Source organism: Dama dama, chromosome 24 (genome assembly GCF_033118175.1).
Source record: "Dama dama isolate Ldn47 chromosome 24, ASM3311817v1, whole genome shotgun sequence".
NCBI lineage: Eukaryota > Metazoa > Chordata > Mammalia > Artiodactyla > Cervidae > Dama > Dama dama.
The window spans coordinates 61,199,760-61,223,305 of record NC_083704.1 but is presented as its reverse complement, the minus strand read 5'-3'; the positions used below and the strand labels follow the sequence as shown (position 1 = coordinate 61,223,305).

Sequence of the window (23,546 nt, the reverse complement as noted above, 5' to 3'; positions counted from 1 at the left end):
GCCTAGCATGGTTTTCAAAAAGCCTTCAGGACTTCCAGCTTCAGCTCAGAAACATGAAGAGTTTGGTAGTTGTCACACCTGTCCTTACATGAGAAAGCTGGGCAAACTGAAAGCCAGTGAGTCTTCGGACCCCAGAGAATGGAGTCGGCAGGGCCGACTACCACCTAGAAATCTGGAGAGGTGAATGCAGAGTGACAGCCAAGATCTGCTTACCTGCAGCAGAAGCCACTGGAGCCAGAGCTGGAACACTAGATGAACTGCTGGAGGCTGAGTGTGGACTAGCATGGGAGTGGCAGCCTAAAGGACACCCCACACTCTCCTAAACATCACCTCCTCCTGGTTTAGTCCTGGGAGGTCTCAAAGGTCCAAGTGATGGCAGCATCAAAGACCCACATAGCAGCTTCCTCTCTTTTCCCGTTGCCCACTTCTGCTACCTTTGGGCACGACACCTGTGTAAGACAGTTCATTTAATCAACACTGCAGGAATCACTGAACATAAGGGCAGAACTAGAACCCGTATTTACCCCCTGGGAAGACTCCTGGTTTTGTCTGGAGGCCATAACCACACAGGAACACAGGAGCTGGAGCTGTTTTCTTGTACTCAGAAGTCATTAAGGAAATGACCAGATGTTATCTGGTAATGCTTGGTGTGCACAAACACACACACACACACCCAACCATGAATATCTTGTTATTTTATTTTTTAAAAAGGTTCCAATACAAGGCCCCAGAGTAGTACATGCAAACCAATGACCCTCCAACCGTCATTGTCAGGTGACCAACACAATCTACTACTGCAGCCGGTGACCTACTGGAGACCAGCCTCTCACCTTGAGTCCCACCGCCTATCTATGCCAACGTCCAGCCTACCACATGGCTCTTGGTGACTCAGGTACGTTTTAGTATCTGGACAAAAGAGACACATCGAGCAGCGAGTATAATGAGTAAGTGTCCTTAGTGTATTAGACAAGGGAAAATACAATCAAGGCATAAAAGGGGAAAGTCAGCTTCATTTGATGCCCGACTCCCCAGAGTCTCTTCCACACATGACCTGTGTCTATGGACATCTGCCAACGACGGATCAAGGACTTGCTCATTTTCTGATGAGATGGATGGAGCTGTCTGCGGTGAAGGGATGTAGGATGGGTGAAACACTGACATGAGGGAAAAACTTGAAGCTGTGGTTGCAATTCATAGGCCACCTTTTCCATGATGCTCCCCCATCCCTGTAAGTCCAACACTGTGCCCATCTTGGGGTCTATGAATTCTGGGAAATGGTACAATGGAGGGATAGAGAATTCTGACTCCAGTCATGTCTGTGATTACAGGAGAATGCAGCTATGGAGGAATTCAATCACATCAGAGGGTTTTAGTTTGGGTTTAGTATATTCAGTGATTCTTACTTAAATTTAAAAACATGTTTTTTATAGGTCTGGTTCTCAGTGCTCTTAAGTTACTAACAGATTGCTACCTGCAGCTGATTTCAGGGAAAGGGTATGTTTGGTAAACTAGTTTTAACTGAAACCACCAGCTAACTAAAAGAGATATATTCTCATTAGAAAAATAACTATGAGGGCAAGCAGCACTTGGCTCCGGGAACTACCTGCTTTTTGGTGCAGAGAGCTTCCTTCTTCTCGGTCAGAGAGAAAGGACAGACTGATCATCCAGGAGCATGCAGTCATCCCTAAGTCCCTCGAGAGTAACAGCATGAAGGGCACTGATCTTGAGGGGTAAGGACATCTGTACCAGGCAGCATTTGAGATGCCTGACTGCCAGCTTCCCAAAACCATGACAATCAGCAAGGCTGGTAACTGGCTGACCTTAGTAACCCACTCGCACTCCTTTGTGAATAGGACCCAAACTCAAGAGGTCCTGCATAGACGCTCTGCACACCCACTCCCCACTGCCATGCTCCCGTACAGGACCTCTTCATTCAGCCCAAAGAGCCAGCAGGGGCTAAAGAAATGTGAATAGTGTCAACACAAACAGAGATTACTATTACACCACAGTGTTTTTTCAGACATTCCCAAGATCAATAGGGGTCTTCCCAAAATGAGACAAAATAAATGTCAGCTCTTACACCAGTAACCAGTGACCATAAGAGCCAGAGTTAGTTATGGGTATAAAGTGACTAGTGGTCAGTTATTGTTCATTAGTTAACAAGCGTAACTGCAGCAACTCTACCCAGAGCTGAGCACACTTGGGTATCTGATGTCAGATGTCAGTTAAGGTCATGTCCCTGTAAACCTAAGCACCAAAGCAAAATGCACAATCTCCCTTTCTGCCCTTAACTGGTGAAGAGTTCAAGCACTGCAGTTCTACCAGAATGGTCCTGGCTGTGCCTCCTGCAAACATTTTACTTTTTTTTTTGGCCACACCACACCCCTTGCAGGATCTTAATTCCCTGACCAGGGATTAAACCTATGCCCTCGGCAATGAAAGCTCGGAGTCCTAACCACTGGACCACCAAAGAATTCCCCATTTAATTCTTAATACTACTAAACGTAGGTGAGAGAGTATCTCACCAGCGCCCACGGTCAGCACAAGATGACCCGCAAGACAAAAAGGCTCATCGACGAGCCTTGGAAGGTACTGTCATTGACCTTCTGACTCAGGGGACGTCAGCTCTTCTGACAAGGTTCCACGAGGGCTTCCTGACCACCAACTCCTAAATTATAGCCTGGCACCTTTGAAAAAGCCCAGATCAGAGTAACTGTGCCAAAGCTCTAGAGGACACTTTCTCCAGGGACAGACAATTGTCCCAGCGGTCATTCAGTTCCACAGAGCAACACCTGGACAGAGACTCTGCTCCCAAAGTATACTACTTCTATCAGCCAAAAAGTTAAAAACTGCTGTTCTCTAAAAAGCTCATGAACAGACTCACAGTGATAACCCTGCACTGGGAGATTAACTTCCTGAAAGAGAGAAATAAGAACTGAAAGGAAGAGGGCGAGAGACCCTGATGAAACCTCACCCCCATCACCCCTCTTAAGAGGGGCTTTCCTGGGTCTAAACTATTGCCTCCACAGTGAGACCTTCCCCTGCCATCGCACAGGACGTGCCCAGGAGGGCAGTGGAAGTCCCAGGCGAAAGGAACGCAGTCTGATGGGACGGACGTCCGCCAGAACCGAGACAGATGTAAAGGGCTCTCTGCTGTGTCTTGGCTAAAGGAAGGGCCCTATAAAAGGCTGCAAACGGACCGACGCTAGGCAGGAGCGAGTGCAGGCACGAGCTGCACTCGGGAGCCGTTTCCGACCAGGGCCCAACAGAACCGCACTCGTGACACCTCGGCAGTGAAGGCTCCACGTCCCTTCTACGGGGAAAACCCAATTATTAGAAAAATTCAGGAAAAACAGCAAATGCATGCTGATCCTTCCTGTTCTCGTTCCCATTTTATTATTCAGCTGTCACGGGAAAAGCTCCAAGTGCCCAGCACCAAACAGCGGATTCCTCCCCGCTAACCTGCAGGCACCTTAGACGCCGCCCTCCTCCTCCATGCCCCCCAGCCCTCCTGCCTGCTGCGTGGGCCCCTGCCCGGCCTGGTCAGTCGCTGCCCCCCTTCTGTTTGGCCAGGGCGCGCCTCAGCTCCCGCAGGTTCTCCGTCAGCACCTCCACCTCGTCCAGGCGGCCGCGCTGCTTGGCGTCGAATATGTACGCCTTGATGTTGTCGATCTGCTGGAGCAGCAGCTCCTCCTCGATGGGTTCGGCGCCAGCCTGCCCGCCATCGCTATCCTCCTCGAAGGGGTTGGTGCAGGGGGCCTCCTCAAAGGGGTTGCCAGGAACAGGGGGGGATGCAGGTGTCCGCGGGGGGTGCTCATCTTCCTCGTCGAAGGGGTTGGGGGCGGGGCTGTCTGGCCTAGCGAAGGGATTCCCGGCCACGGCCTCCTCTTCCTCCTCTTCCTCGAAAGGGTTGTACTCTCGGAGCAGGCGGGCTGGCGGGCCAAGGGAAGGCTCCGGAGCAGGAGGGCTAGCCGTGCCCTCGGCTGAGGGGCTGGCGAGGTCTTCTTCCTCATCAAAGGGATTCAGGGAGGGTGCCTCACTGCGCTGCGACGGGGTGCTCTGGGGCAGGAACTCCTGGCCCAGAGCTGGGGGCCCAGACCACCCTCGGAAGGGCTCGGGAGCCAGGCTGGGTGGAGAGGTCTTGGCGGCAGTGCCGCTCTGAGCTGGGGAAGAGCCCAGGTCCACAGCGTGAGCGAGGTAGGTGCGCGGCTCTCCGCCCGGCTCCAGCTGAAAAGGCCGGACTTCCCGGAAGTCCAGGGACCGAGTGCGCGTGTGCAGAGAGGCCGCCTGGCCCTGCTCGCGCGCCCGCTCGCGCGCCCGCAGCGCCTGCAGCTGCTCGCGCTGCAGGTCCTCCTCCTCGGCCTGCCTGCGGGACAGCTCGATGGCCTTCTCCGTCTGCTGCTGCTCGTACTCGTCCTGCAGCTGGCGCAGGTTCTCCTGCAGCGTGCGCACTTCGTCCGTCCGGCCCGCGGCCCTGGCCTGCCGGACGAAGGACGTGATGTTGTGGATCTGCTGCAGGAGGGGGTCCGGGTCCTCGCTCTGCCTCTGGCCTTCCGACAGCGGGAGCCAGCCCTCGGCCTTTCTCGGCGGGGCGGGACCCCTCCGAGGGGGCACCACCTCCCCGTTGGTTGCGCGTGATGCCAGGTCACTCCGCCTCTCCTCAAGCCTCCGCTGGGATTCCAAGGCAGCCTGGGAAGACACCAAAGCCAAAAAGAAACACGGTCACCAGGCCAACAGCCACACTGCCGGCCACCACTGCGGTCACAGCATCCCCATTCCAGTGAGACCCCAATTCCCCACCTCAGGGCTACAATATCCCGCTGCTAAACTCAAACCATGCTTTTTCAAAATTAAAATAACAAACAACAGTAAGTTCAGGCGTAAGCTTCTCTCCATCTCACATTCACTGGCTAGGCACTTATCTTAAACCTCTGAGGTCTACTACCACTCATCTACACTGGAATCCCACACAATCTTAAATACACATATTATTCTGTTTACTACTGCATATTCCAAGCACTCTAAGAACTCCCTGGTGTCTGGGTCGTCTGCAGCCTGTGCTGGGGGCAGGACTGCCAGTCTCCATGGTATTCTAGACAGGAGAAAATAAGCAGAGCCTCTGAAAGAAAAATAGGACCTTGGGAGGAAAATAATTATTTGATTTCTAAAATGCGAGAGGCCAGAACAGAAGGAAAACACAAGCCAGAGCGAATAAGAGCTTCTGACTTAACGACAACCTCACGGGACCTCCTGGGAGCCTGTGGAGGCCTCTGTGCTCATGGGAGCCGCTCGGAAGAAGCCAGATGCCAGCGTCCCTGAGTTTCACTCACCTGCCTCTCCAGGATCCTCTTCCGCTCTATCTCCTGCTTCCTTTTCTTTTTCAGTTCCTCAAACTGTTCTTTGGTCGGCAGTGACATCAAACCAAGCAACTTTTCCTGTAGGGAGTCACGGACAATTTTACACTTAAACCCTTTCCGCGGGAAAAAAAAAGAAAAAAAGAATCTGAAGCTCCCTAATGAGAGCCCGCTGAAGCTACGTCACGTCGGTCTCGGACAGCCACCCTAATGAGCAGAGCAGGGAAGGACCTAACCCTGAAATCGGGTCCGTGCCAGCGTCCTTCTGGAAGGGCCAGCCTTTTCATTAGGTGATCAGCACCAGACACCTTGGTTCCCTGCCGTCTCAGTGAGGCCTTTTCCTGCCCTCCCTGTCTACTAACACCTCCGTAAGCCGCCATCTGAGCCCCACCCCCACGCCCTCCTTTCAGTTCTCCGCAGCCCTTTCCACCCTCGTAAGCCATATGTCCTGTTCTTTCTCATCTATCCCCTCTATAATACAAACTTTATGAGAACGGGACGGTCTATCAGGACACCCAGCACCTAAAACATCCCCTGGGCTGCAGCGGGCACCCACCAACGACTATGGAATACAGTCATCCATTAAAAGCAGGAAGGGCCTCACTCTGCATTATGGTATCAGATAACTAACCCAACAGGACACGTAGATCTCCGTCAGGGCCCCACAGGGGACTAACTGTGACTCTCACAAGGGCTTTCTGAGGTCGAGACGACTCAGATGCAGTCTCCCAGGTGGAGTGAGTCCTTGAACAATCACTGTATCCTCCAGACCAATAGCCCAGGAAGAGTCCCCCAGGAGCTTATCCAGAGGAGCAAATGCTCTGTGCAAGCAGGTCCACCAGGCACTCCTCACAACAGCAGAGAAGTGGGAGCCTATCAAACGCGCAGGGACAGGGGAACAGCTACATAAAGGGCGGCGCACACTCAGAGCAGGGTCTGTGTCACTTTTCTTTGACATGCAGATTTTTCTCTAGATGTGGCTGACACCCTTGTAATCCTAAAGAGAAGTAAGTGTACGAACAGAAAACAAGCAAGCCGTGGGCCCGTCCGCCCTCTGATGGTGGAAGTGCGGTGGCTTTACCTGCACAAACAGTGTGGCCGAGTATCTGATCATCCTCTGCAGCCGCAGAGTGTTCGGATGTGGCGGCGGGTCCTGCTTCACGTCTAAGGTTAAGATCTTCTTACTGCATGAGAACAAACACGTCGCTGTAAGAGGCACGGCCAGCCTCAGAAACACGGGTGGAGAATCCCGAGTCGCCAGGCTTGCATGCTGGCAAGCGATGAGGAGAAATGGGCTCAAGGCTCCCCTGAAATGCCCTTGCGGGTGAAGCCCATTTCTTACCCGATGGCTGCACCCAAGGCCCCAAACAAGCACGGGGGCGAACGACAAACACTCAGCCACCTCGGACCCGTGACTGGTGCCACAGAGCAGCCCTGTGCTTAGTTTAACATTCTGCTCCCTGTCTCACAAGTCTCCTTTTTCACATTTATTTATGTATTTGGCTGCATCAGGCCCTAGTTCCTGCTGCGGGCTCTTGGGTGTGGCACACAGACATCTCTCCAGTTGTGGGGCGAGGGCTCAGTAGTTGCAGCACACGGGCTTAGCTTCCCCGTGGTCTGTGGAATCTCAGTTCCCCGATCAGGGATTGAACCCATTTCGGAAGGCAGATTCCTAACCACTGGACCACCAGGGAAGTCCCTTACAATTCTTAACTTTGATCAGGGGACCTACATTTTCATTTTGCATCTAACCCTGCAACCTATGTAGCTAGTCTTTCATGTACAGATGGACAAGGGTTCCGTATCTCTGTTCCCTGAGTCAGAGTACTTCCTACACTGCAAAGGGCTGATCTAACCCCAATAGCCAACCCACAGTTAAAAAGCAGTAGCTGGGAATTCCCTGGTGGTCCAGTGGTTAAAGACTCGGCCACTTTCACTGCCCTAAGCCTGGTTTTGGTCCCTGGTTGGGGAACTAAAATCCCCCAAGCCACACAGTGCAGCCAAAAAAAAAAAAAAAAAGCAGTGGTGAAATTGAAGAAAGGGCTCCAGCACTTTGGCTAGCTGTGGGGCATTCCTGCACCTATGCAATGGGGGTGCTACCCTCTACGTCACAGGGTAACTGTGGTGGGACACAGGAGCCACTCTGTGTGGAAACAGCCGACACACAGCTGATGCCATTCAGCTCCCGTTCCTGTAACAATCACGAACAGTAAAAATCCTCAGGCAACAGTTACTGAGACGCACTGAGGCCCGGAGCTGGCAGCCCCCTCAGCCTCCTCCTCACACACACCCCCGATCAGCAGGACCAGGTAAGCTAGGTCTGCTGGCCGCCCACCACCCCGTAAACCCAGCACATCCTCCACTGAAGGCAACAGGTTCGAACGTCACCTAACAGATCTTACCTTAACGCATCTATTAGCTCATACACTTTCTGCACTTCCACTCGAAGGTCACTGGCGTGTTCCAGACTGTAGGTTGTCTCTCCGGCACTAGGGAGAAATAAGGCAGATGTTTGATCTAAGTTTCACTGCACTGAATGGAGACGGTGGTGTAAAAGGCTCTACAGTTTAAGGCCTCACAGAGAGGGGGACAGTTAATGCTCTTCAAACGGCATTTTGGACTCCCCCACCTGGTGGCTCCGCTGGTAAAGAATCCGCCTGCAATGCGGGAGACCTGGGTTCGATCCCTGGGCTGGGAAGATGCCCTGGAGACGGGAAAGGCTACCCACTCCAGTGTTCTGGCCTGGAGAATTCCATGGACAGTATGGTCCATCGGTCACAAACAGTCAGACACGACTGAGCGACTTTCACTGTCACTTTCATATAATGCAATATTAGTTCCTTTTCAAATTGTGAGTGTTAATTAACTGGAAATCGCTTTTAATGTGCCAATGCCGTGGGAAAACTAGTGCCAAGGCCTATGGGGCCACCTCCTAAGCTCACTGTCAAAATAAGTAGGACTGACCCTGCTTCAGCCTACTAACACTTTCTCTGAACAACTTCTGTGCATCTAGGAAGAGAAATGAAATGGTTTACACATGAGCTGCTTACACTAGACCAGAAGGGAAGGCACTTTTCTTTCCTCGAAGACTACCCAGAGAGCAGAGGACGGGACGTTAGGAAAGGCCAGTGGGAGCTTAACCTCAGTCTCAGAGGAACAACGCGGTTATCATGTGGTCTTAGGATTTCATTTACGAGTCTGCCACTCCCACCAGGCGGCTTCCTTGGGGGCTCAGTGGTAAAGACTCTGCCTGCCAAGCAGGAGACCCTGGATTCGATCCCTGGGGCAGGACGATCCCCTGGAAAAGAAAATGGCAACCCACTCCAGTATTCTTGCCTGGGAAATCCCATGGACAGAGGAGGCTGGCAGGCTGCAGTCCATGGGGTGGAAAAGAGTCAGACATCACTTAGCAACCAAGAGCACACACACACTCCCACCAGACTGCTGAAGGCCAAATGCAGTGACCATGGCTTTTCATTTTTACACCCCCAGTAACTAGCACATGGGACGAGCCTAAACAAGGTTTACTGAGAACAGAAATATTTCAGATGATCTCCCAGCTATTAATCCAGCCTCAGCTACAGCCACTAAACTCCCTTCCTGAGGCAGCAGCAAGTAAAGTTAAATAAAAGAACTGCCAGGTCTACCTGTTTTCCCTCTATCAGGCAATCCTGGCTGGAAAAATCCTGGCGTGTTCTGTAATCTACAGATTCAGTAAAGTTGCTTCATCATCTCTAACTGCACAGTTTGCAAAAAGAACATCAGACCAGAACTAAGAGGACTTGGACTTAGTCTCGATATCACCAAGTCATGTGAAAGATAACAGGGCTGGCCTAAATCTGGAATCGCTGCCCTGGTCCCAGGCACATCAACCCACCGTGTTATCCTCGGGGCACCCATCAGGCCGGGCTTCGTTATCCTGGGTGTTATTGCCCACTTGTTACGGTCTGCGCTCCCGTGATAATGAAGCTGTCTTGGCTATGCACTGCTGCAGCCCCAGCACCCAGAAGCGTGCTTGATAAACATCCCCTGAATGAATGAGGGACAGACTGAACGCACTCACTCGAAGCCCTTCAGAACTGGTCTTCGGGGGAAGAGTTAAGACACCTGGAAACGTTCTCAGCAATGGCAGCTCCCCTCTGGCGAGAGGAGAGCCCACTGACCCACAATTGTGTCTAGAGCACAAAGCAAAAAAGCCAAGAGCACGCTGGGAGAGGAGGCCCTCGGGTGACAACGTCCTGAGAGAGAGGCTGGGTGCCAGCACGATGCCAGGAACACAGCTGTCCTTGCTGGCGTCCAGGTAGAAGGCAGGCCTGCTCTAATTTCAAACCCACGGGCAGGGGCGGGAGGAGGGCGTGTTGAGTCCAGTGAGTTCGTTAGGAAAGGAGCAGGTGGCAGATGCTCCGAATCGACTCCCCGCCATCCCAGGGAGGTTTACGCTTCTTCGCACCAACTCACAGGAAGGCAGTGTGACCCACTGAGTCACATGACTGCTCGGTGAACTGCAGGCGGAGAAGGGACTGGGGCCCTTCCCTGCTCTCCTTCAGGGCCAGCGGTCTCAGGCAAGGGGTGCAAAGAGGACTGGGACCCAGGGGGCGCAAATATACGGGGTAGTTAGGGACACTGGGGCTGAGAGGGCTCAAGAAACAGGGCTCCCCGCACTTCCGCCGTATGCTGCCAGGTGCTGTGGCGTCCAGTTGTGAGCACCGAGGGGAAAGGGGCAGGGCCTACACTTTCAGCTACTAAAGAACTGACCTAAAATGACAGAAAACAGTCACTACTGAGTCAGTAAAACATAGAGGAAGAGCTTACTTTAATGATGCTGCCATCTTGATGTATTCAGGAGCTTTCTGGTCAACTTTCTCCATGCAAAGCCGTAATTTCTAAGAACAAAAAAGAAGAGATGAGTTGTGTCTCAAGGTACAGAAAATGCAACAAAAAGGTTATGCAGAATCAATGGAGATGTATATAAAATGTGCAGTTTTCTAAATTTAAAAAAAAAGCAGAGAGTGGCTTTTTAGTTTTGTTCTGTTCACTGTTATCAATTTCCTGATTTACAGACCTACTCTACAAGAAAATCTTGTAGGAAGGAAAGAACGGTGAACTTTGACCAGATGTTTTTGACAGGAGCAAGACCTTCCAGGACACAAGTCATGTGAGTTCACCAAGGTAGCGAAAAGATGTCAGTTGCTATGGCCTTTATCTGCCAGGTGACGCCGGACACCACACAAGGCACGGCCAGGGCTCCCTTCAGAAAAGCAGGAAACCACAAGCTCGGCGGCTATTTACAGAGACTGTCAGATCATGATCTCCACACAACAGTGGACAACGGCAATGTCTGCAGCGCAGCAAGGTTTAATTAACACCACTTCTAGCAGTCTGACTGTTTTCACGGTGGTTCCAGAAACACAGCCACTGGGACAGGAAGAACTGCTAACAGTTACCACTCAGTGATGACCAGACAAAAACTCTCTCCTCCCTTGTCCGGTTTTGCTCAAGCTGCTTCCTTCCGCTGCCAGGCTGCTTTCCTCCTCCCCGTTTCCTATCATCTCCCTGCCCAACACCCTCCTGCCTCATCCTTCTCAGCCTGCAGGCCTCATCCGGGTTAGGAGGCAGTCAAGCTCACGCCCAGTCAGACTCTAAACCGCAGGCTCTGACCACACTCTGCTCCTGTAACGCAGCAGCTCCTGAAGGCCCTGCAGGGCCGCTGGTGGTAACCAGAGCTGAGGCATTTGAATGGACTCAAAAGAGGAAGCTCTACGCTTCTGGGAAGTTTCTCAAACTCCCAAGTGAGTGTCCTAGGACCCTCTGGTCCACCATTCACCACTAGCTCCTGCTCCTGCTCTGACCACAGAACCTGTCTACACCGCGTGGCAACCAGCCTTCCTCCTCTTGCCCCGGGCCACCAAAAGCGCCAACATCCAACTCTCAAGCAGTGGGCAGGGAGGGCAAGGAAGCAAGTTTGTTGCAACACACCCAGTGACTCCGCGACTCACTCAGGGCCCTAGCTAGTGCCCTTTGGCAGAAACTAAAAACGATTGAAAGGAACGGTTTCACAAAGCATTCTTCAAAATCTGCAGGCATGCACATGACAATCAGCCCGGCCTCTCAAATCGGACTCAGCCGGCCCAGGAATCACCTCGTAGAGCTTCACGATGTCGGGCGTGTGCTCCTTCTCGTCGATTTGCTGCTCCCTCTTGAGAAGCGTGTCCTTGCAGTGTGTGCAGCAGCGGATCCGGTCGTCGTCCTTCTCGTCCAGGACAGAGCTCACGCTGCTCACGCTGCTGATGCTGCCCCGGCGGGAGCCGTGGACACTGTTGGGTGACTGGCTGGGGCTGGTGTGAGTGCTCAGTGAGTCCTTGCTGGCACTGGTGAGCTTGTCTGTAAAGAACACAGGACAGGCAGCAGTGAACCCCAAAGCTTAGATCACCCCACTGCCCGCAACAGCAGTGGAGTCCACAGGTGGGGGCCAGATGCTGCCTCTGGGCAAGAGGCACCCACACCTCTGCCTGCCGGGGCTCAGGCTCTGCAGAGGGCTGGATGCCCAGCGCCTCCAGCAGAGAGCCACGAGCCAAAGACAGGCTGTCCTTGAAGCTCTGAGGCTCACCCCAATCTGGCCTTACCACCTCCCAGCTTACCAGCTCCCCTGCTCCAGCTGCCCAGACACACCCAGGCTCTCCCTGGACCGTCCCCCGCAGCCTTCCCCGATGCCCAAACCCCAACTGCTACCCCTGCCAGAGCTCAGCTCAAATGGCACATCCTCCAGGAAGCCTTCCCCAATTCCTTGAGGCAAACACCATTTGCCCGCCTATCAGTTCCCACCACGGCGCTCCTCCTGGGGCACTTCCCACTTGCTGCGTGTGATGACAGCTCTATGCACAGCCCAGAGCTGCCCAAGCAGTTGTGACGCCGAGGGCACGAGCTGTCTTTCATAGCTGCATCCCTACGGGTTTCTTCCAATAGGGCTACCCCACAGCAGTTGCCCAGTAAATATCAGTTAATCAGCCCAAGAGAAGGAAGGTGAAGAGTGTCCCCAAAACACGGCTCAGCTGAGACAGGGAGTCGTCTCGGGGAGACAGGGAACTTACCAAGGTGACGCGTGCCCACTGGACGTCAGAGCCCCCACCCAGGAAACATCTGCCCCGTCCCACGTTACCCAGACGCCCTGCAGCCAACAGCACGTGCAGAGTCAGCGGAACTCTGCGGGGTTGCAAAACCACCCCACACATCCCAGAATCAGCCAAAACGCCTTGAAATCATCTCCAGCAACTTTTCACCAGCTGAGATTCAAAGTCCTGGGCCACTGGGTTCCTCCTACCCTGGAGGAATGGATGATACTGATAGACCACACGTGGGCAAACGACAACTGGCAGGCCAAGTCCAGCCTGGTTTTGTATGGCCCTCAAGCTACCTGTGGTTTTTACACTTCAAAAAGGCTGTGTAATAAAGAAGAAATGTCACACAGACAGGATGTGAGCCACAAAGCCTAAAATACTCACTATCTGGTCTTTTATGGGAAAAGTTGGCCAACCTCTATTATAGACCATTGCTCCACTAGGCCCTAGCAAACTGCCGAGGCTGTAGTGGGCCTCAAGGAATCAACAGTAAATGAATGAAGGTCCCATGGGCCATACATTGAAACAAAAAGACCCCAGTCTCCCACCAGGGGCTGGTCTCGGCAGGAGGTCAGGGGCCAGGCTGCCTCCACGTCACCTACTTGCCAAGGGAAGGCTGATAAGCTCCATGCACTTCTTGCACATGATAGACCCGCAGAGGCGGCAGTGGTGGCGGCGGTTACGAATGCTGAACTTATTCCCGCAGTCCGGACAGAAAGGGACATCCTGGTCATTGACCCAGGGCACCACGGACTTTTCTATTGCTGTGGGAAGAAGACGACAAAAACCAAACACACACAAAGGGAGGCCATTTAAAAAAAGAGAGATCGGGTCAGGATGAAAAATAAAGAACAGAAGGAACGTGAGCAAAGTTCGCGAGTTAGTTACCTCGGATCTTCGCAGACTCGGTATTTGTTCTGTCAAACGCAGTCAGCTGACAAGGAGAAAAAAGGGTCAGAAGGAATGAATCTGGTGGTGGATACACTGTCTACAGGCGGAAGCATCAAGTGGGAATGAGCACGCAGGCATCACTGAAGTCTTATGTCGTCTCCAACCCCACGATGTCACAAAAACAACTTCACGGGGGACAGAGGACTAGCTTTGCACCCAGAAGGCACTCCCCTTCCTATGACCCATTCCAGTCTCTCGACTGCCGGCTGCCCACGAAAGCAATAACCCGGGGCAGGCAAGGACACGGTGGGGTGGCTACCGAGGGCGAGGGGGAGCCTCCAATTCTCCACAGCCCTCCTGGACAATGAAAGCGGACACAATATTCCTGCCCCACGAAGCGCAGGCAGAGAGCTGAACCTGTGGTGCTGCCAAGTCGGCCTATCTCACAACCCAGATGATACACAAGCATTTCCAGGGCTGATGTAAAAGACAGCGGTCATGGTGCTGAAGACTCGCTCCTAAACCAACCGCAGGACAAGAGGTTCCCACCCCACATGCTGGTCCTGGTGGGTGCTCCTCCCGCGCCTGGCTCCCAGCCTGTCTGCCATCACACGGGATCACCCACTCCACCCCTTCATGTGACGGTGCCTGTGACCCCCAAACGAGTAAAGGATCTGAAGGCAGAAGGCTGCCAGGCAGTCAAGTGGGCTTCACAGGAAGGAAAAGGGCAGCTGGGTATGTGTCGGTCATCGACCCAGGCTGCTACCCTCTGTAAAACCAGCCCAGGCTAGAACCGGGCTCCGCATCCTCAGCACCACTCTACGCAGGGTGTTTTCCTGCCAGCGTCAGACAAACACAATAGATTTAAGACAAGATGTGTGCTGCAGAAGTGTAATTTCTCCCTCCAAAGAATTTATACTTGCAGGAAAAAAACATGTTTTAAAACAAAAAAATTTACCTTCTCTAACCTGATTATTAATTTATTGACTTCAACGACATAGTGGTCGATTCTGGCAGCTCGGTGTTTTTTGAAGTCAGAAAGATGGCTTCGCATAGCACCTAGAAGAAAGTGGGGAGGCAACATAAATGACTTGTCACTTCTCCGAGGGAGCCTCCCTACCTTACATTTCAAAAGCAAGCCAAAAATCTAGGATTTTAGAGTCTTAATAAAAATTTAAAAACTAGAAAAGCAAACGGAAGGAAGTTTGCTAAAATGTTGACTATGGTCACCTTGGGGCCGCAAAGTATGTTAAGAAAGGCCTCAAGGACAGAGCCTGGACTCTGGAACCAGCCTGTGCTCAATTCTGCCACAGACTGTGTGACCTTGGACAAGTTCCTTAATGTCTCTTTAACTTGGAGTACTCAGCTATAAAATGAGGAAAACATGGGTAGCTACTGCACAGTGCTGTTATCCGAATTAAAGAAGTTAAATTTATAAAATCCTTAGAACACTGCCCGGCATGTGAACTTTTGTTAAACAAAAAGGAAATAACATTATGGGCTATTTTTCCTATACTTTTCAAAGTTGGTACAATATGGCTTTTTCATCAGGAGGAACACAACCTTTCTCTAAATAGCCCCCAACATGCAAATGGTAAGAGATGCCTTTGTGGGGCTAGCTCAACCGATAGCATCCTCAGTCCACAGCCAAGACCTAGGACAATCCTCATACAGATGGAACCGAGTAGCCTGTTGTCTCAGAGCATCTGAAGAGCTCCTGCTCAATCTCGCACTGCTTCTGAAAGCTGGCCCTGCCCTCTAACCCTCCCAGCACTCAATTCATTTCTTCCTCCCAATGACGGCTTGTTCACATAGGTACTTTACTGTATCTAGATCTTTATACTAGATTCTTAACCATCCGTTATTCTCTTCTTCCTAGCCATACTTTAACATCTAATTAAAATTTAGCTTCAAATTTTTAGGAGTGTCGATAAGCATTAACTGAAAATTTGCCATTCACTTGACCTTTTGCAATTTGTGCCTTCCTTCAGTTGTTAAATCAGGGACGTTAAATGAAACATCACCTTGATAAATTTAACACTGGCAATCATGAAATATGTTATCAAAAAACTAATAAGAATTCATACACTTAACATGTCTCCTTCATGTTTTTAATTGTCTTTCACATGTAACAAATAGTTATATGCATATAGTCTTATTTTTATTTTCTCCTGCCATGATGAAAAAACATTTCCACTCTCTAATATGTTAGCCACTGGCCACACATGGAGACTGAGCTCTTAAAATTTGGCCAGTGTGTGGTCATGGAACTGACTTTGACTTTTAAATCTTATTTAACTTTAAATGGAATGAGCATCACTATCCTTCCTACCTCACATGGCTTTTATGAAAGATGAACAAGATAATGAGTATCAGAGTATAATAAAGCAGTACGTGACTTCCCTAGCAATTGGTGGTTAAGACACCACGCATCCAGTGCAGGGCCTGTGGCTTCGATCCCTGGTCGGGAAATTAAGATCCCACATGCCACATGGCTCAGCCAAAAAGCAAACGAAGTATAACAAAATACTACAAGAAAAAAAAAGAAGCATTATTTATCCATCACATGGATGGACAGTATTATATTAATGATCACTAACGTTCAACAGTTAAAGGACATGGAAGATAAGTTAGTTCAGCTCCATGTGGCATGATCTTTTTGGTAAAAGCTTCACTGAGTTATCATTCAAATACATACAATTCACCATTTAAAGCATACAAAATCAATGGGTTTTAGTTTACTGACAGGCTTGTGCAACCATCATCAAAATAAATTTTAGATTATTTCCATTACCCTTAAAAGATGCTAATTCGGAAAGCAAGTAGTTGATACCATAATTACACACTTCAGAAAATTAAGCTGCATGACCCAGTGCTTTTCAGTAGGCAGGTAATGTCTACATGAAAAGAGACAATGGACTATGTCTGGACTGACAATCAGAAACTCATATTCCAGTTCTGCAGTGCCCCAGCTGTCTGACCCTGGGCAGGCCCCCATGGAGTTCGGTAACAATTAAATGAGAGTCCATATGTAAGATTTATGTGGTGCCTAATGCCGTAATGCTTTGTGTTCGAATGCCCAGCTCATCCTTGTAAGTTATCTCCCCCTACTAGGACACAAAGGTCATGGGAAGCTTAAGACCATGCTGGTTTACTGGTGTCTCTTCAGCAAACTCTGAAAACATACAGATGCTCAACAATGAATGAATGAATGAAAAGCATTTCTTACCAAGCTCCTGGGGTTCCCACATGTAAGGATCGACCCCTCCATAGCTGAAAGACTCATATCCATGGCTGCCTGATTCAGCTCGATCATCTCCTTCCCGTTTCAACAGCCTGTTCTTTGCTTTCCTAGCCTTCTGGACAAGACCTTAAAAAATGGAACAGACGCCATATGAATCCATGAAGAATACCCAGTGGAGTGTTGAGGTGCTACAGGAAGAGCACTCAGGTTTCACCTATCAACAGGGTCCCAGTGCATTTCGTGAATTCTCCTGTTTCAGGGTTCCTTCATTCCCCAAGGACAGAAGCAGTGAGGAAAGGAGGCAAACTTCTAGGACCAGTGTCCCGATCCCATTTACTGCTCCAATTCCATCCTCCAGCCCATGTCATTATAGGGATCTTGTTGCTTAAAAAAATCATTGATTTAAATCAATTATGAAGTTAAGGGGAGACTCAACGACTCAAAGGCAGGCTGAGGAACATTAGCAAATCCTACCAGAAAATCGGTTCTGAGGTAAAGACTCTTTGATTCAAAGATCTGGACGTGTACTGTGAAAGATCTATACATGCTGGACGTGTAGTACAGAGAGGAACTCCTGGGTCTCGGGTCCCGTAAGAAAGCTGCAGATTGTGATTTCAGCAGTACTGTTAGGATTTACTCTAGTCTAAAATCTTAGGGCTGCAAAACAGCCTTCAGATAAAATTCAAGAACTTCAAGGACGGTAATAGTTGGAGGCCAAGTAAGGACACTCGAGGAACCATGTGCTTCTATGAGGACGAAAATGCCCAGTCAAGAGTTCAAAAGATGGAGAGGGAGAGCTAGCCAGCAGGAGTAAGGACACTATGGAGAGCATCGTCTACCCCCAGTAAGTCACTCCCTAGCCTTGGGTCTTGCCTCCCAGATTCCAGCAAGACAAATAGAATCAGAGTCTTTATGAACACCAGAGTGGCTTCCAGATTTCAAGTTTCCCAAATAAGAGGCTGATCTTAAGAGGAACAGAGACAATCAGGGAAGTTAAATTCAACCGACAGCCCTTGTATCCCGAAAATGCTTTGTTAAAAAAAAAAAATGCATTTCAGACAAGGCACATGTCCTCAGTTCAAGATGGACCAGGCAATGACTCCTTCCTGAAAGGTTTTTTATGGCTTTGGGACAGAAGGCAGCTACAAAGCAAGCCTAGAACCCACTGTGTAGCACAGAGAACTCTACTCAATGCTTTGTGGTGACCTAAACAGGAAGAAAATTCAAAAAGAGGGGGAGGGATGCCTGTGTATAGCTGATTCACTTTGCTGTTTGGTAGAAACTAACACAACATTGTAAAGCAACTGTACTGCAATAAAAATTAAAAACAAGACGGAAAAACAGTCCCCAAAAGATCAAAAATAAATAAATAAAATAATCTAAAAAATAAATAAAGTAAGCTTAGTGAAGGCACCAGGAGGACCATGGGCTGTGTACATAGTGTTCCTCTGATGTCAGATATTGGGAGTTAGGAGAGAAAACAGCCCGTAACCTGCCCTTGAAGGGATGGTGAGGCTACTTTTAAGAGGCTATGTTGGAGTTAGAACCAAAGCTTGAGCCAACCAAAGAAGGTCCCTCTTGCAGGCTTCCAGTGTGACCAACACTAAACGGAAAATGAGAAACGCCCTTCCGAATAAAAGCAGGCCTTAGTGCTTGCAGCCTGGCCCCTTAGCTGGCATCATCTTTGAGAGTTCTTTCCAGTCCCGGGTTTTCCAAGCGTCCACAAGTCAAGTAAAGGAAGCAGGAGGTAGGAGCAAGGAACTCCACATGGAGACGTGGTTTCCAGTATCTGATCAGCCCAAAGTATTTCTTCAGCTCAGTACCACGTTTCTCCTTTTCATTAGTTGAGAAAAAAGCCCACGTCTTGACTCCTTACAAATGTTTTGTGATTATGAGCCAGATGAAAGGAGAAGGGACTAAAATCTAGGCATCTGATTCATTCTGCCCGTCTTCCCTTCGCAGCCAAAGCCAACAAGAAATTCACTGTCTCTCAAAGGAGGCAGAAACAGAAAAGCAGAGAGAAACAGACAGACAGAAAAGAGGAACTAAATCTGGTAACTTCCAGTCTCTCTCTAGCCAGTATTCACCATCAACCCTCACTTCCTTTCAGTCGGAAACAAAAGGTCCTGTATCTATTATTTCATCAATAATCTTACACATTTTCCCTAACAAGAGTGCAGCCGTCCCAGCCATGTGAGGACACCACTCTCTAACCTCTCTAGCCACTAGCACCAAAGTCTTAGCAGAATCCCAGTACACGGCCCAGTTCAGCTGACACTAAGACACCAAGACACTGAAAACCACGGAGCCCCTCAGCTGTCCGAAGGCCACTTAGACAAGCAGTGCATCTGTTTGCTGGTTTTCCAGCTGCAGTGTCTGCTGTGATGGGAATACAGGGCCTCACCTCAGCTGTGATGCCACGGGCAAAGAGCGGCATTAGGTTCAGAGGTGATGGAAGACACGGGGTCAAGGCCTAGCTCTGTCAATCCCTACGTGACCTTGGAGAAGCCGCTGCACATCTCAGAGTCTTGCTTTTTCTCTGTAAAATGAGATCAACCACCTTCCTGCAGGGTTGCTGGGAGAGCTGATGAAATGACAATGTATGTAAAAGAACATACATTTCTCTCTTTTTCTTTTCGTCTCCTAAGAGTCATGCCTCTGCTCCAGCCTCTGCAGCCAGAAGCCACCTTGGCCATCGCAGCCTTCAGGATTTTGAAAATGTCTAACTGTCATATTTTTTGTCAGGGGTTATAAATAGTAATGCTTTCAATTTCAACAACCTTTTTTTCTGAACTGAAAAGTGAGACATGGAGTGAGATTATTTTGATTACAGGGGGCGTGTGACTGACAGGTGTGGAGGCCAAAGTCCACTTAGGAACACACGGATCACTCCTTTCTCACCCACCCGACACAGAGCTGTGAACATGCCATGAGACCTTTTCAATTTCATTGCCTTCAGAAGCGTGGTTGGCGGTTAACTGAATCACTAGGAAAGAGAGTTCCAGGGCACCAGCATCGTACTTAGGGGTTACAGTCTGAAGTCTAGGAAACGAATACTCTGAACAGCAAAAATTACCTTCAAAAATTCTTTCTGCAACCCTTTAGGACGTGAGGGTCCTTGGAAGCTCACCAAGTTTGGAAACTTGGAAGACACCAAGTTTCACCTTTGTGGGTTTTCCTCCTCACATTTCAGCCATACCTTCCTTTTCCTGCGCTCCACAGGACAGGGCACAGTGAAGGAAGTAAGGATGGCAGGGAGGCCTGAATCTGTGACAGGTAAACGGTGGACAGTGTGCCTCCGCTTACAGGGCAAAGGAAAGGAATTCCACCCCAAAACCCTCTGGCACTGGCAGTTAGATAATTCAAACAGGCTAGGAAGAGACAGCAGAGAACAGTAATTACACTTACTAGGTTCAAAGCCAGGCTCTACCTCACTATGTAGCTTCACATTATGTGTGAAGCCTCACTGTGTAGGCAAATTGTCTCTGTGTGTCTAGAGTTCTCATCAGTAAGATGGGGCTCACTGACAACATAGTCATGGTGAGAATTCAATGAAATTAATGCAGGGGAATGTTTTTAATAATGCCTGCTACAAGGAAAACACTACAAACATGTTCTCTATTATTATTATTATTAATTTACCATTATTTATCCTGTGATGGTGGTGTCAACTACAAATTGGCACTTACCAAGAGCACTGCCAACAACTGAACAACAAAGGCATTTGCCATTTACCTCTATGGAGATTGAACCCCACACTGCTCCAGCTGTTGACCTTCAACAATCCCTGAGGGAGTTCAGGGTGGAGTGAGGTACTCTGTGCTCTAGGGAATCTGGTGGGACAGGTCTTTAGGTAGTTGGATGTTTTTAGGAACAGATTTTATTATCTCAATCCTTGCATCTCCTCATATCTACAGAAGCTCTAAATCCCTTCATGGTGACATCAGACCCTCATAACTAACAAAAAACCTTTTGTAAATTGAGTACTTCATGGTATTGAATTCCCCCTTCACCAAAGCCTTATATATTGACCTTCCCCACTGCTGCTGTGAAGCAGTCTCTCAGAGCTGTCTGAGATGCTGCCTCCTGGGCTGCAGTCCTCATTTTGCCCCAAATAAAACTTAACTCACAACTCTCAAGTTGTACATCTTTTTTTAGTTGACAGTGGCAACGATAGGAGCTGATAAAAACCATCCCACTAGTTAAAGCTCCCAGTGACAGAACAGGATAGGCAGGAAATCCTAGCCTCTTACTTTTAATTTGCCCTCTGACATCACGGTCTTCCCCGGAGTGCTCTTCCTCATAGTGTGACCGCAGCTGATGTAAAGACTGCAGGTCCTTCAGGCACAAAGGGCAGAGGAAGCCCTCTCTCACTTCTCCTGGGTCCTCCAGGGATGCCATGGGGTGTCCCTCTCAACCCCCACAACGCAGGGCCCTCATGCCAAGAGTCAGCTGGATTCCTCCACAAGAGACAAGGGATCCCGCAGCATTAGCTTAGACAAGGGATCCAGCAACACCCAGACGATGGGGAAGTGGCATCATAGTCCTGGATGAGGTGTCCTCTCTGGAGTAGAAGTCCTAAGAAAGGAAAAAAGAAAGGGAGGGGGGAACAAATTCAGGCAAATTAGCAGCAACTGAGAACTTTCCTTGTTCTTTTCACAATTCAAGATGGGTACTTAATGTTTTCTAGTGCAAGTCTGAGAATACAAACTGCTTTCTCAAATCCTTAGATGGAAACCTAAACTTTCTAAGACAAGAGACCATCACTGGACAACAGCAACTCAATGAAGGAGGAAGCACAGACTCCTGAAGATAAGAAAGAAAAATATAACATCAAAAGTGTCAATTCTCTAACATTTATTCCAACTTCATAACGTGTATACCATGTCTGAAGTAGTTCTCAACAAGTGCAAGTTTTTACTTGACTCTCTCTCCCTTGACCATTTTATTCAACTACATATATGGAGTTTTTGCATCTGTGTCAGAAATGCACTGATGTAAAAGGGATAGCATCTATCCTAGAAACCAAAAAGAAATTCCAACTTCGGTCTAAGGAACAGCATTAGAAACTTGAGCGATCAGAAAGAAAAATTTACTTTGATAGCCTCGAACTGAAAATAACACAAATACTTATCAAAAGAAGAAAAATATATTTCGTGCCTTATGTTTGTACAATACTTGTTCTCCAATAAACTTACTAGACTTTATAAACCAGCAAGCCTAACGTTCTCCCTGCCTCGAAAATAAAAGAACCCGGTGCTTAAACAATTCAGAGTTTAATAAGTTACATTTTCAGTTTTACCCAGTCTGGACAAAGTCACTTTCAATGTCAACTTGGAAAGACTCACAGCCATAGGGAAAACGTAGGCAAAACCATTCCAACAAAGCAGAGAAATTTCTCAAGAGTCTGAGGCCACAAACGAGGGTGGAGAGTGAGGAGGACGTATGAACCTCAGCTTTGAGCTGCGGATGGACCCGCTTACAGGGCCACTGAAGAGGGACTGCCCAGTCATCAAAGCGAAACGGGTCGGTGACCCAGGAAATAAACAAATGAAACACGAGGTTCCTGTTTTCTTCCTCCAGTGAAAAAGCCCGATGATTACACACACTCACTTCTCAGCCCCTTTTCCAGACAGCCGCTGAAAGAACAAGCAGTTCCTAGCCAGAGGCTCACGAGAGCCTCTTCTCTTCCTACTCACCCAACCAGCCGCAAATCCAAAACACTCCCGAAATCTCAAGGCACCCTCAGGTCCTCGGAAAAGCGCTGCTCACGGTGTTCTCCTGTCCCGTAGCCCTGCACCTCTCTTCACAGCACTAACCTCAATTTGTAATCACTGGTACACAAAGCGACTAAAACCCACAGCCTGTGAGCTGTGTGAGGGCAGAGGCCACGTCCACGTTCTTCCACCACACCCGCTGGGTCAGTACCCGGCACGAACCTCCGACGATCCCAGTAACGCCCCGGGAGGGAATGAATGAATGAACGAACTCTAAGATCCCAAAACCAAACACCCACCACAAACCACCTAGCTGGGCCCCACGTCCACACACAAGCGAGCCCCTCATACCCGAAATCCTGTCCGAAATCCAAATAAGGCCCACGGTTCCTGCATCTCCTCGTCCAGCGCGAGAGCCGCCGGCCGCTCTCTGCCCCCTGGGACCACGCAGCCCCCCGCCGCAGAACCCAAGACCGCTAAGGCGCCCCCGCGCAGCCACGGCCGGAGTAAAAGCACCGCGGACACTCGGGCGGGACGCGCGGCTGAAGAGGCCCGGCGCCCACCACGCAAGTCACACCCACCACAACACAGGGCCACCAACCGCCTGTCTGCTTTGCCGAAGCGGGACGGCGCCCCGACCCGGAGACTCGCCTGCCCCTCTCTGTACCCGGCTTGGAACTCCCGCGGGCGCGCAGGCCTGTCCAGTCCTCAGAAGCGGGCTCTGGGCCTCCCACGAGCCTTCACACGGGCGCGGCCGCCATCTCCATCAACAGCTCGGCGCTCGGCAGGCACGCCTGCGGCGACACCGAAACCAAAACACCGGGGGAGAAAAGACCTAGGAGCGCCGAGTCGTCGAGAGGCCGGAAAAAATTTCCCCAGAACGGCGCAGCGGCGGCCTCTGCGCAGGCGCCGGAACGAGTGGCCGGGTGACGCTCCTTGATTTTACGTTTTTCCCAACCCCGGAAGCTGGGGTTGTTGTTCAACGGCTAAGTAGTGTCTGACGCCTTGCGACCCCACGGACTGCAGCACGCCAGGCTTCCCAATCCTCTCTCGGTGTCTCTCTCGGAGTTTGCTCAAACTCCTGTCCATCGAGTGGTGATGCCGTCCAACCCGCTCATCCCCTTCTCCTCCCACCTTCAATCTTTCCCAGCATCAGGGTCTTTTCAGTGAGTCAGCTCTTCGCATCACGTGGCCAAGGTACCGAAAGTTCAACTTCAGCATCAGT

The 23,546-nt window shown here is 50.0% G+C and overlaps 1 protein-coding gene across 2 annotated transcripts; it reads right to left on the bottom strand.

The window, feature by feature from the left end:
- Nucleotides 1–678: 678 nt before the first annotated feature.
- RBSN (rabenosyn, RAB effector) lies at nucleotides 679–23,453 on the bottom strand. Of its 2 annotated transcripts, none has more exons than XM_061128920.1 (12): nucleotides 22,989–23,453; nucleotides 20,858–21,182; nucleotides 16,590–16,730; nucleotides 14,319–14,419; nucleotides 13,358–13,403; nucleotides 13,072–13,233; nucleotides 11,494–11,735; nucleotides 10,167–10,237; nucleotides 7,757–7,843; nucleotides 6,436–6,538; nucleotides 5,331–5,435; nucleotides 679–4,689 (listed from the first exon to the last, which is right to left on the bottom strand). In XM_061128920.1, the coding sequence occupies exons 2-12, from the start codon at nucleotides 21,003–21,005 to the stop codon at nucleotides 3,544–3,546; spliced, it is 2,352 nt and encodes a 783-aa protein (XP_060984903.1). In that variant the 5' UTR covers nucleotides 21,006–21,182; nucleotides 22,989–23,453; the 3' UTR covers nucleotides 679–3,543. The 2 variants fall into 2 exon arrangements, with proteins under 2 accessions (XP_060984903.1, XP_060984904.1); XM_061128921.1 differs by lacking the exon at nucleotides 22,989–23,453 and adding an exon at nucleotides 21,953–22,253.
- Nucleotides 23,454–23,546: the final 93 nt, after the last annotated feature.